We start from the raw sequence: 13,659 nt of genomic DNA on the forward strand, positions 1-13,659 counted from the left end.
ATCTGTGAAACATCCCATCCAAAGATGTTTTTTTTTTATTTTTTATGTTTATGCTGATTTGTGTTTTACTCTGAAGGTAGGACAAAGTACAGAAAAAAAAAATGATGTTGGCAGATTTTTGGATTAAACAGTTCAAACTGCCTTCAATCAGAAAATATCATCTGTAACCACAACCTGCTGTGTGACAATAAAAAGTCATTTTTAGAGTAATTTTGTGTACGAGCGAGAGAGACAGAGAGACTGTGTCTAGTTCACCAATTACAAACACTCGCTCACTCTCATACACACACACACACACACACACACACACACTGCTCTTTAGCTGCTCCAGCTCTGGTCCTTAGGTCCAGGATTTGGATCCAGATACGTCAAATAAATTAAAAGCTTGTGGGGCCCATTGTGAAAGGTCTCTTTTCAATAGGCCCTGTCTGATTCCAAAAACCTTAATTCACACCAGGGCCAGTGTGCCCAGCCTGGCAGAGTCCAGCTTTGACAAAAAAAGGGAGTATGCCACTGAGCCATTGTCCCTGTCATCCTCCTGCCGGAACAATTCCGGCTCCATCAGTGCCCCCTATGGATCCAAAATTAATTTCACTATGATAACTGCAAGAAGAGTCAGGTATACCCTCACAGACATTTGGAGGCTGAAAGAGCAGACAGGGATGTGATGTAAGAACATATGTTAGTAGTGTTAATTGTTTCTATAAGCTCAGACCAAGAGCCTTACACATCCCATAATCCTCTTTATAACCTTCTGCTGGATTTAAAACCTGAAGGCATCAGCCATTTACTACAGAACGGATCCCTCAGTACACACATACACACACAAACACACACACACAAACATACACACACGTGTTACATTAGTGTCATTTGCTATTTTGAGGACAGGCAGATCCATATCCTAAAGCTGCCTATTTAGGAAAGATAACAATGAAGAGTAGAACTTCAACTTGACCTGGGAGTTTGTCCGTATTCCATTCATTTATACTGTAAAGAATGACTTCAAAAAACAATCACACTACTAATTGATAATTTGGCAATCTTCATTAGATTTGACAATCACCTTACATTTGTATGAAACATAAACTTATATAGTCACATTATTAATCAATTAATGTTACTCTGCTGTTACACATCAAAGGTTTAACCAAAACTGTACCACACTTCAGTTTATTTGGATTGATATATCCAGGATATTATTATTCAGGATTCTCCTTTCATTTGTCACACATCTTCATATATGACAGTGAAACGGTGGTCAAATTTACATTCCAGACTTTAAATGTTTGAGAGTACAAGTGCACATTAAACAGATGCAACGACTGCAAACAATTCCCCATGGAGTGTTCCCAGACCCAGATATTCACACAGTGAATTTGGGTCCGTGAACACCAGGTGACTAATTTATGTCAGAGCAATAAAAACAGGGTTGTTTCCGTTCTTTGTGTATCTAGTTGGCTTCACAGACCTCTCTGTGAACACTCAGCTCTCTGCTGTGTCATATTTGCATACTTAAATGAGCGTCTCTCAAGAGATGAAGTGAAAGTGAGTTAGTATATGATCTTGTTAATATTTGATGAAGCCTAAACTGAAGTGAGCTTTGAGATAGTTTTCGCTGTTGTGTAATATTTTTGCATCCTTTTAACTGCATAGGCTCCAATCATCTGGGTGGAGTTCAGATATTTAACTTTAGAACAACGACCACTTTGCAACTGTTTTTATACTGTTTGCCATCTGATGAAACAAGCTTGTCTTGCTAAAAGCTCAGCAAAAAATGAAACATGCAGCCTTTCTTGTATGTTTTATTTGCTTGCTGATCTGTCTGCAGTGCAATTGAATCTTCACTGAACTTGCATTATTCTTGGCAGAGACCATTCCATGGAATAAATGTATTTATTTATGTATTTATTAAATCTCCATCAGATCCAAGAGTGCATACAGTGTTTAAAATTCGTCTCTAAACTTGGCAATTTGATTCACTGACTTCTATCAGTGCTTTTCTGTACAGCATTAAATTCACCTTAACCTGCCTCTCTTTAATATGTACAACTGCATTTATCACCACAATTATATCAACATAATCAACAGTTTTATTTTCTTCAGCCAGACCTCACTATTCAAAACCCTGCTTACATCTGAGGTACTCGCTTGGCTGTCATTGGTCTTTCAGTTTTCAAAACAAAAGATCGCTGACTTGTTCTGAAAGATCAACTTTGTCCCAAACCTCCAAAATCAGACTCTCAATCAATTTGTGTTGAGAAATAGGCCATGCAGTTGCTGATAACTGTAACACTTAGTTTAAATAGATACTCTCAAGGTTTGGGAGTTTAAGAGGTGCGTCACAGGTTCAGAGTAGTCTGCTGCACATGTGTTGTTCACTCAGATCTCAGTTTCCAGAAGTAGTGGAAACTGAGCCTGTGAGTTGTACTCCAGTTTAGCAGGGCTTCTTCAAACTCTTGTATTTCAGTAACCCTTGAGAGTCCAAGGGATGACTTGATTTGACAAAACAACGGCAATGGTCTGGTACAGTGTCATGTCACATACTGGTGTACTTTACCTTTACCTATCAGGAGCAGGTTGCTCTGTTTACTGAATGCCCAGGTCTCCACATAATGTCAGATTTTAGTGTTTTAGCAGCAGCTGGTGGGGTTCATGCCTCCAGGGAAAGTCCTGGTTCCTTTGAAAGTTGGTGTAATGCTAATCCTGTCTCCTCTGCAGATGACTTGGAAGCCATTCCAGTCAAGCACTTCATCAAACACATTTCCGAGCTTTACTCAAATAACCAACATGGATTTTCTGAGGATTTTGAGGTAAGTTATGTGCAAATCATGATTTTGTAATCATACTGGAATTCTCAAACGTGCTACAACTGATTCCTTCTTGTCTCCCAAGGGCAATATAAACAAGTTGTGAACACAGCCTTGTCGTATCATCACCTTTAAGGTCAAACGTGTAAACAAACGGCAACAAAATTACGTCCACATCCAGCAGTTATAAATCAACGGTATCATCCATTTGGAGTTGTCTTTCACAACCTCTTGAGGAAAATACCTGTCTCTTTATCTGCTAAACGCACCACTGTGTTCACCAGCCATTTGTTTGTCTGTGTCTGTCTGCCGCTTGCTACACTGGACAGCAATGAGAGTGAACCAAAACAGTTGTAGCTCAACAGCCATACAATGAGCTGAACATAGAGTTCTGTTTTCAAAGTAATTTGATAAATTAGTATTTACAAAATATTGATTACAGCCATTTTACACATTCATTTAGTTTTTGTGAAGCCACTTGAGGCAGGAATGTAACAGGTATTTATTGTAGTCTATCCCATGACATTACATAGTAATAAGAACCAGCCAATAACACATTCTGTAGACAGCGCAGTATATTGCAGCAGTCTGACAGTTTGGAGACACCTGAATGTTAACACATTTGTATGTGTTTATGAACACACTTGCAGTACTATCAGATTTCTGGGGGCCAGAATATTATAAACTAATGCAAGAGTGGAGAAGCAAATATGGGCTCTCTGCTGCCTAAATATACTCACACACCAAATGAATATTGAAAGCAGTGATGTTAAGAGATAATGAAGATAAAAAGGCGGACTACTCTGTGATTATGGTTTGCTGAGAAATTGAGTGGGTGGTTTCAGATATGGGCAATTTAGTCAAGTTTATGACCCTTGCATGCCTCATCACACCAGCCTATTCAGTGAAAATATCTTGCTCTCTTCTCTTTTTCATCCTTACTCATCACTTTTTTCCTACTTTTCCTTCAATTTCTCTGATTTCCTGGTCCACATTCCTCCTAGAAAGTGGATGGATTGAGCAGCACCCCTTAAATAAGTTGCTAATAGGAAAAACAGGTCCCCTCTCACACTGCCAGGGTTTCCCATCCCCACCTCACCGAAGTCCCAGTTTAGGCTCGATGGGCTGCAGGGAAGGGCTTTATGAGGGCAGCCCCTTCTCAAATGAAATTATCCCAGCCCCACATCCTCACCATCTGTCCTAGTTTCCCACCTTTGATAGAGTGGAGTCATAGAAAAATGCTAATCCTGAATAAATCTGGGGGAGTTTGTTCCACAATATAGTAGAGCGCTGTTTGCTTTAAGCCTGCACTGTGGAACTATTCACATTTGGTTGTTGTCTCTGAAGGATCTCAGTGCAAAATATGGAGTTAAAAGATCTGAATGTAAAATGGAACAAGACTATGTAGGCATTTAAAAGTAATCAATAGGAGCTTAAATTGATTTCTGAGACCTACAAGGGGCCCACTGATGTAACTCATCAATGGGCGGACATATTTCTTAGAGGCGTGTAACCAGGAAACACATAATTTGAAAAACCTCTCTGCACGCTTTTATACTGAAGCCAAGTATTGTAAGAGGTGCATCAGTTAGGTTGGATAAGACATGATGACAACTGTCACATCACTGTATTAGCCTGATAGAGCAGAACATTTTAGTATATCCACCTTCCTGAGCTGCAGGCCAAATCCTAAGTCATAGAAATATACTCTTGCAGAAGAGGGAAAGTGATATTACATCATCCCTCATGCTGAGATAGTGACATAAATCACACGTTGTAATGTGCAGAAATCCATGTGTGTGTGAAAATATCAGTGCCTTGCATGCTGCTGAGTAGAAGTGTCTGCACATATGTGTATACTGTTTGTGCCATTTTGTGTAACCATCTGTTGATCACATTGAGTCTGTATGACATCATCTCCCGTCAAATCCCGTCTCTTCCAGTCGTACCTGCAACCTGAGCTGCTGACACATGCTCACCCTGAAGCCTGCTACTCCCAAAATAACTCCCTATCCCAATTAGTATGATGAATCCATGTTTAATAGTGCAAAAACAAGGCACTTGGTCTGTAAAGCTCCAGAGGAAATGAGGCCAAGGGGTCAAAGCCAAATCCAGTGCCTGCCTTCCCTGTTGGCCATGCTGAGTTAGCAGCCAACAGCTGTTTACTTGGCAGGAACTCGACATTAACCACTGACATATATTCACAAGCTGCTAAGCCCAGAATTGCTCACTGTCATTCTTAGGACTGATGGTATACATAGACAGTAACCACACAGGAAAACAATTTTAAAAACAATTTTGTAAACAATGAAGGTCTCCTGAGTAAATTTTTGATTTTCAGTCTATATTTCCCTTTAACTCAAGCACTAGTCATTTCATAGTTTTTATTTCCCAACATCTTGTAGTATATCCTCAGGTCAAGAAAATGAATGGATATGCCAAATAATTGATGTAGTGCATTTAAGCACAAGGTATGAAGAAAGGAAGAAACACTAGCTGAAGCTAGGAAGAATGACAAAAAAAGAGAAAAAGAATGTGGAGTTGAGGAGGTTGGAATCATCCACAGCAGGTAGAACAAGGAGAGTTGACATGCTGTCCTGTGGGTGTTGCTACAAAAACCTCTTCAGATCCAAAAAGGGTTTTATTGTAGGAGCACGGTGTGTGGAGTAAATTTCATAGCAATTTATCCAACAAATTTGGGTATTTCATGCTTGTAAATTCTAATTATGCTGCTAGACAGAAGGTAAATGATAATCTAAAACATTAGGGTTCATTCTCTGGTGACTATGAACATCCGTAGTACATTTTCAGGGAGTTTGACGAGTCATTTCCAAGTTACCTTGTTATGCAACAAAGTGTACATCCATGTCAGTATGTTTGTATCCTTCCACAGGAGGTTCAGCGGTGCTCCGCTGAAATGAACATCACGTCAGAGCACTCGAACCACCCTGACAACAAGCACAAGAACAGATACATCAACATAGTGGCCTGTGAGTACACAAAACACACGCACATCTTCCCAAAACTACTTTCTGCTGCATTTGTACTTCTTCTGTTAATTCTTCTTGTGTGTCCCTTCTGTTGTACTGTTGTAAACCAGAAATCACAGATCATTCTCACAGCGAGAGTGTTCATGGCTTACCACGCGACTATAAAAAATGACCACAAACCCCTTGAGCCTTAAAGTACCACACAGTCCCAGTGTTTGACTATGGCAGTCTGTAATATATATTTTATTCCATGTCTCATTCAAACATTGGCTGTAGCTGGAAGCAGCTCAGTCTTGTGTTTGCTGAAGTTAAAGGGCAGGTGCCATGCTGTTTAACTGTGTAAAAAAACTACACAACCCAGTTGGATCATTGTTTCAACCACACAGGTTAATGCTCTTCCTAGTTGGGGGCAGGTGCCCTTGCGGGGACAGGGATAGCACTGTGTTAGGGTTAAAGTTAGCTCCTGCCGTGGTTTCTGTCACACAAACTCACTCTTTGAATGCTCTGTGTTTCCCTCTCAGATGACCACAGCAGGGTGAAGCTGAGGTTGCCAGCTGGGAAAGACTCCAAACACACTGACTACATCAATGCCAACTATGTGGATGTGAGTGCTTCCACTGGGACTTCTGAAATACTGACATGTGTCTGTGCATGAAGGAGAGATTACTGCAGAGCAAAAACAGAATAACAAAAACCCAAGAACTACTTCAGATATTTATTTATCTTGGAATAATTTTGGTTGTTATAGTTTAATGATATGATTTCTATATCCCACATTTTACCAGACTAACAGTGTGTCTCATTGTGATGTATCCATTAGGGTTATAATAAGCCTAAAGCCTACATTGCAGCCCAGGGACCTCTCAAGTCCACCTTTGAGGACTTTTGGCGGATGGTGTGGGAGCAAAATACAGGTGTCATCGTCATGATCACCAATTTAGTGGAGAAAGGCCGGGTATGTACCACACACACAAACTAGGTGGAGATTTTTGCATGTTTAAGGCCAGGTTTTAAAATGTTTGTTAACCCAGCTGCGAGGGACTCAGCATTTCACTTTTTGACTTGTGAAGCAGTATAACTAACAAAATTAAAAGTTGATAATGGGTAAGTTTGGTGTGCCGATTCCAAGGGCTGTCACGGTAAAGCCATCAATACTTTACTAAAAGCTGAAGCTTGAGTCATTATGTTTTCAGGTTGTCCATCTAGACATCCGTACTGTTCTCGTGAATGTGATACCTCAAGAACGCCTTGAGGGAATTTCTTCAAAAGTGGCATCAATGTTCACTTTGACTGAAGGACAAATTAATTAGATTTTGGTGGTCAGAGGTCATTTTGATCTCACGTCTGTTCCATTCTTATGAATATAATGCCATAAGTTTTGGTCAGTTACTGAATTGATGACACCAATCTTGTGTGGCCACCTTGAAACTGTGCTGATTGTATAGATCTTCTGTGCTGTTTGGTTGAAGTTGCGTGCGAAGAATCCACGCTTTCGAATTTGTTGCTTTTTTGTAGCAACATCCATATTTGAAACATAGTCTATTGTTATAGCAAAAACTTTGTGCTCCATCAGAAACAGTTTTATTGGACAAGCATGTCAACGCATAAGGATTCTTTTAAAGTCTTCACTTCATATATTATATAATGCTGGACAGACATGGATGTCAATTCTAAATTAACTGCGAGGCAATAATTCAAAAAAAGTAAAAGAGCAACTGTACACTGTGAATGAGGTCCGTGGACCTGCAGGTTCCTGATGCTGTGCTTTATGCGGCTGTCTAACGTGGCTTTTTACGAACCCGTCTTTGACTTTTACGAGGACAGTTACTGGAGGATTCTTTTAACGCAAAGGAGAGCATTATATTTATGAAAGTACTCACTGAATGTCCACACTCATGAGCCTAAACATCCTGAACACTCACAGATGAAGAAAATAGCATTCATGATTATTATTATTATTATTATTATTATTAAATTAGACAGTCGGTGAACATTCGCTCCTCGTAGTTAATGTGTTGGATGCAGGAGAAAGGGGGGGTGGCCCTTATGGCCATTTAACTGGATCGGAGCATCTTAGAAATGCCGAGGCTCTTGGGATCAGCAGGGATGTGCTGGAACAAGTCTGATCCTAAAGGATTTGTTGTTGGTGCCAGATATCACAGGACACCTTCAGACACCTTTACAGTTCAATACATCCTGATTATACTGACACACCTTTCACAATTAGTTGACAGTAATTTGACCTGGATCTTGTTCGTTTGTCTGTGTGTGTGTTTTACAGAGAAAATGCGACCAGTACTGGCCAACAGAAAACAGTGAAGAGTATGGCCACATGGTAGTCACACTGAAGAGCAGTAAAGTTCATGCCTGCTATACTGTCCGCTGCTTCACACTGCACAACACTAAAGTCAAAAAGGTAAGGATGAGAGGAAAAGGTGGAAGTCCTGTCTGCACAGGAAGTCATTCTAGCCTCAAAATCTCTCTGAAAGTGACTTCATGTTGTTGAAAGATCTGGTTTCCAGCTTTACAATGTGAATCTGTTCGGACTATATGAAGTTCGATTTTGTATTTGTCACTATAGTAAAAACTTGTGTTGAAATTACTTATTGACACTGATCAGATAATAATGTATCTTCAGCTTTGAGCGACTACTTTACTTTATTAGTTTTGTAAATAATTTGGTTGGGTAAGTGCAAGAAATGAAGCAAATTTTAAAGGCTGGTGAGTCCAGGTAAATTGTTCTTTCTTCATCCTCACCCCATTTGATACTTTCACAACCATCTTTTCTTTTTATAGAAGATATAACAAACATCTTCTGTTCCATCCAGGGTGGGAAAGGGAAGGCACGGGCTCAGAGTGAACGGACAGTCCTCCAGTATCATTACACCCAGTGGCCAGACATGGGTGTCCCGGAGTACACCCTGCCCGTCCTCACCTTTGTCCGCAGGTCCTCATACGCCCAGATGCCTGACATGGGGCCCATGCTCGTCCACTGCAGGTAATGTTTCTATGCTGCTTTCACCTTATTGTAACTGCCTTCATCACTGTTTGTGATCCTGTGGTCTTTTATCTCGATGGTGTTAAACTGTATTGTGTATTGAGTACACCCCTATGTGAAATCACCTAAATGTAAAATGATTCAAAATTGTATCAACATACAGAAATTGCATAACTTCTAAGTTAACTGTAAAATTTTAGATACAATGTATTAAAAATGCAGGTACTCAGTTGGAAATCAACACAAATGTCCAAGCACCTTTCATCGAGTCAAATCTTAAATTTTGTCAATATTTAATATATGCACTTGTATTTTTGACAACAGAGTCAATCCTCTTTGGTGTGTAGGATACCAGTGATGCTCAAATTTCTCCAGAGACATTCTGCCTTTCTTCACAGACATTGTTTTTTCACCTTCTCTTTATGAGAGGGGGGTGTTGCTGCACCTGTCTCTCACCCCAAAGGTGTGCTGTTGGATATAAGTCAGATGACATACTGTGCCAGATTGTAGTTTTCACTTTATCCTCTGTAGAAGCTATTGCGTTATTTTGGCAGTGTGTTTTGGATTGTTATCGTGGCGAAATATTCTCCACTGACCTGGTGGAGCTGCTAAACAGGAAGGAGAGAGCTCTCAGGGATCTAGACAGAATATTACTGAGTTGTGTGCAGGCAGAGCTGAAAGTGAGGCTAAGGGAGGGCAGGGAGGCATACAGACGAAAGCTGGAAAAGTGATGGAAGTGTTCTCAGGAACCAAGACGATCACAGGATTCAAGGTGTAGGGTGGAGGATAGTTGAAGAACACATTCAACTTATTGGCTATGTTCATGCATCCTTCAGTATGGGTCCTCCAAATCTTGAATCCTTGAAGTTTAGTCACCTTGACATCCCACGTCATGAAAATCCCAGAGAGACTAGTTGACGCATTTCAGACCTCAGGTTACCACTTCTATGGACCCACGGCAGTTTTTCTACCGGCATAAGGTTTGAGTTGAGAATGCCATCACTGACCCCTGATGCACCTCCTGATTAATGCTGTAACTATGCTTTGACTGATTGTTAGCTGGTCACTGATCTTCCAGTTTCATTGTCCATCATTGTAAATCTCACAATCATATTTTTGGATTCTTCTGGACATAATGTAGACATACAGATAGACGCAGCCTATCGGTCCATTGTTGGGATCGTTCCAGTGTTCTCAGATTGTTTAATAATCATGGTCATGCAGCAAGACTAGTTGGAAATTACAGGTTTACAAAGTTTTGTTTCAATGAACACAAGTTTTCTAGCTTGTGTGTCAGTGATTTTGGTGTATTCTCTTTTGTAAGATTGAGTTTCTACTTTAAAGCCTCTATTTTCTCTACAGCTACATATTCATAAGACGGAATTCTCTACTTGTCAATATCATTTGACATTGAAGTAATGTACAGGGGTGTACTCACTTCTGTTGTATACTTATAGCCTTTACAACCTTTTAGAATAACCGGGAGACACTGATCAGGTGGGGACAAATGTGTTTAAAGTCTATGGTTATGAAACATTGGTCATTCATATTTAGTTTTGTACAAATTTGCACACTTAATTCACATAAAAAGTATTTACACATTAGGGAATAAAGGTGTTTGTTACTGCCCCGAATTCAAAAGTTCTGCAATCTTTGTCAAATCTTTGTATTTGCAGGCACCTTTAATTTTGGGCTTTTTCACTCTTGCAGCTGCTTTTAATCTGCACATTTTAGCAGCTTCAGTGAACTTGCAGTCACAGCTGCAAGCTTGTAAGGCCATTTTACAGTAAGGTGGGCAGAGAAATTACTGGGACTTTCCCGCTGACTCTTGCCCCTTGAGGAATGAGCATGAAACTCTCCGCTATCATCTGCACCGTGGTGGTCGATAGCAACTTGTCACGCTGCCTTGCTGTTGTGGCTGCAGACCTACCACTCACAAACACACACACACACACACACACACACACACACACACACACACACACACACACACACACACACACACACACACACACACACACACACACACACACACACACCTAACACACACTCACATTCACCCTGCTGCTTAACGCAATAGAAAACTCAAAGTTTTAAATTTGGAATTACAGATGACTGTTTTATTGAAACTGCTCTACAATACATCTCCACTGTTCCTTACATTGTCTGTGTTTCTTGCACCAATTACTCAGCTCTGAACTGTTGTGCTCTAGATGTGTCATCCTCTTCTGGAGACATGACATGATTAGAATATGAGCGTGGAAGTTCAGGTTTGGAGATTTGTTGTGAAACAATTATTTTAAAAAGAAGCAGGTTGGTGACCTTGGTGAATTAATGTGTATGAAAATAAAGCAGAGTTTTGAAAAAATATGTCTGCTCACTGAAAAAACATTTCAAGTTTTTATAGGAGTTTTATACCTGCCTCAAAAAACACAACTTGGTCGTGATGTTACAAAACGGAGAGCGGCGAAGTCAGGTGAAGTTTAACAATACAAAATAGGGATCCAGATTTGACACTAAAGAGGTTAAAAGTGTTGAGCCATACACATACAACATACCACAGCCTTCAAATTATGAACCTGTTGGGCATCAAAGAGACCAGGAACAGACGAGGATTTGGAGAAATAACAGCCATCAGGGAGAAATGTATTTGTGGTGGGAGGAAACCAGAGGAGAACTGGGCAGGTGTCTTGGTGAGTAAGGTTGGGTAACAATCGTAAACGTTGTGATCACATCACAGTACTGTGAAGTTTGCAACAAGCTAAATCTGACAGATCCGTGATCGTTCCTCCCAGAAGCCAGAAGTTGCTGCTGATGGTAGAACTGAAGCAACTTTTGCAGCGAAGGAACTGCACCAGCAATCAGTCTCAGTCCTCTCTTTGCTTTGACATCCCTTCTGAAACTCGAAGATATATCCAGGGAAAAAAAAAAAAGACCTTAAATGAGCTCCTACTACGACCGTGTTTGTTATTACAGATGCAGCAGTGAAGTCTCGTCTCTTCACCTGCATAAACCCACCTATGCACTAAAGCTAACTCCATTTCCTGTTAAAGAAAGTGTGCACTCAGTGTCCTGGTAGGCTCGAATGTGTGCAACATGTAACGACACAATGATTCACCATGAAAGCATCTGAAAAATGAAACGTAATGTCAAGTAAAACAAGCAAAAAAGGCCAACCCATGGAATCACAACTGCTCACTACTGTCATGACTGCAAAGTGTGCTGCAGCAGAGACCACACCCTTATGTGAAAGCACTGCTCAACTTTTTATCTGAATTTTTTATCTTATAAAATATACAAAACCTATGCTGCTGTGCTTTTATTTTTGAAGTACATTTAAGGTAAGTCTGTCTTTCAATTCCATTGGTTTTTTTTTTAGCTTTATCTGCCGTTTTTGGCACATGATTTTAACACTGCAGAAAGGCGTTGTGTATCACTGCACTGTGTTTGTAAAATAAATTGGAGTGGCTCAGATATTTCAAAAACGTGTCTCACTTAAAGACCATGGAGAAATGTGGGTCCTGAGGATAGACCAGTTGAGAAGATACTGACTGTGTGAAAGCAACATGTCTGTTCAGGTCTGAATCCAGTCATTCCTGGATTGTCCTGCTGTTCCTCAGTGTTACTGTGTTGTGTTGCAGTGCTGGAGTGGGGCGGACAGGGACGTACATCGTCATAGACAGCATGCTGCAGCAAATCAAAGACAAGAGCACAGTTAATGTTCTTGGTTTCCTCAAACACATACGCACCCAACGCAACTACCTAGTCCAGACTGAGGTTTGTATATCTGTGTCCGTGTGTAAACCAAATGTATGACATGCTCTTGCACACATTCATTTCTTGTTGTTTCCTCTGTTGGGTTTTGATTTGAACAGTTTGCCAATCTGCTAAACATTTTGCCTGCATGTTTTTTATGTTACATTTTGGCTAATACAGGAACAGTATATCTTCATCCATGATGCCTTGATGGAAGCCATTTTGGGGAAGGAGACGGAGGTGCCAGTTAGCCAGCTTCACAGCTACTTAAACAGCATCACAACACCAGGTCACAGCGGCGGGACGTGTCTGGAAAAACAGTTCAAGGTGAAAAGGCATCTCATATTGTTACATATAACAACACATCAGTGCATTGGTGGCATAACTGTCCAGAATTTAATTTCTTGCCACAAAAGGGTTTTTGGTAAAAAAAAAAAAAAAAAACATTTTTTGACAAGTACAAGTAAAAAGGCTGTATGACATGATACGTACTGTCTAATTTTCTTATTAGCTTCTGGTCTCCACTCTGATATATTTAATTCATTAAAATAAATGACTGACATAAAATAATTTAAAAAATATATATATCTGCTGCAAAATTTAATCTGTATGTTTTTTCTTTAAATCAATAGTTAATAAGACAGTAATAGAATATTAATATATATTGGTTGTTTAGCTCTGAATTCTTAATCTTATTCATCATTTTCTCAGTTTTTCTCATCGTTCTGCCCCGGCTTGTTCTGGGTGTGGGTAGGATGATGGTTGGTTCAAAGTTCTGACAACAGCATGGTCATTCATTTTGTTTCACCACATATGCTGCAAAGTCCAAGGTCCAGACTAGATGCAGAGTGAGTGCAAAACAATAGATTTCTTTGTTATGGTAATGTATTCGTGACTTTGTGATGGGATTAGAATTTGTTTGCTGCTGAATTAAGTCATTGTTGCAGCGCTTTTGTTTTTTCTTGTGATCGTTTCGCAACTTCTTTGAGCCAGTTGGGTTTGGTGGGTTTTTGTGGTTTTAGCTGGGGATTTTCTATTGTGAGCTGCTCTCGATTGTATTTTCTTTTCTTTTCTTTTCTTTTCTTTTCTTTTCTTTTCTTTTCTT

At 40.0% G+C, this 13,659-nt stretch overlaps 1 protein-coding gene across 1 annotated transcript in view; it reads left to right on the forward strand.

The window, feature by feature from the left end:
- The window catches only part of LOC138623620 (receptor-type tyrosine-protein phosphatase gamma-like), a 379,070-nt gene that overhangs the window by 347,593 nt on the left and 17,818 nt on the right, over positions 1-13,659 (forward strand). Inside the window, exons 15-22 of the mRNA XM_069703240.1 lie at positions 2,722-2,813; positions 5,704-5,800; positions 6,322-6,404; positions 6,621-6,755; positions 8,082-8,216; positions 8,629-8,798; positions 12,440-12,575; positions 12,735-12,881. Coding sequence (XP_069559341.1) covers positions 2,722-2,813; positions 5,704-5,800; positions 6,322-6,404; positions 6,621-6,755; positions 8,082-8,216; positions 8,629-8,798; positions 12,440-12,575; positions 12,735-12,881 — 995 coding nt within the window. The remainder of the gene's footprint in view (positions 1-2,721; positions 2,814-5,703; positions 5,801-6,321; positions 6,405-6,620; positions 6,756-8,081; positions 8,217-8,628; positions 8,799-12,439; positions 12,576-12,734; positions 12,882-13,659) is intronic.

This window comes from Brachyistius frenatus, unplaced genomic scaffold, assembly GCF_029030835.1.
Source record: "Brachyistius frenatus isolate BFR_SWC_R1_liver_20210118 unplaced genomic scaffold, ASM2903083v1 Contig_45, whole genome shotgun sequence".
NCBI classification, from domain to species: Eukaryota; Metazoa; Chordata; class Actinopteri; family Embiotocidae; genus Brachyistius; species Brachyistius frenatus.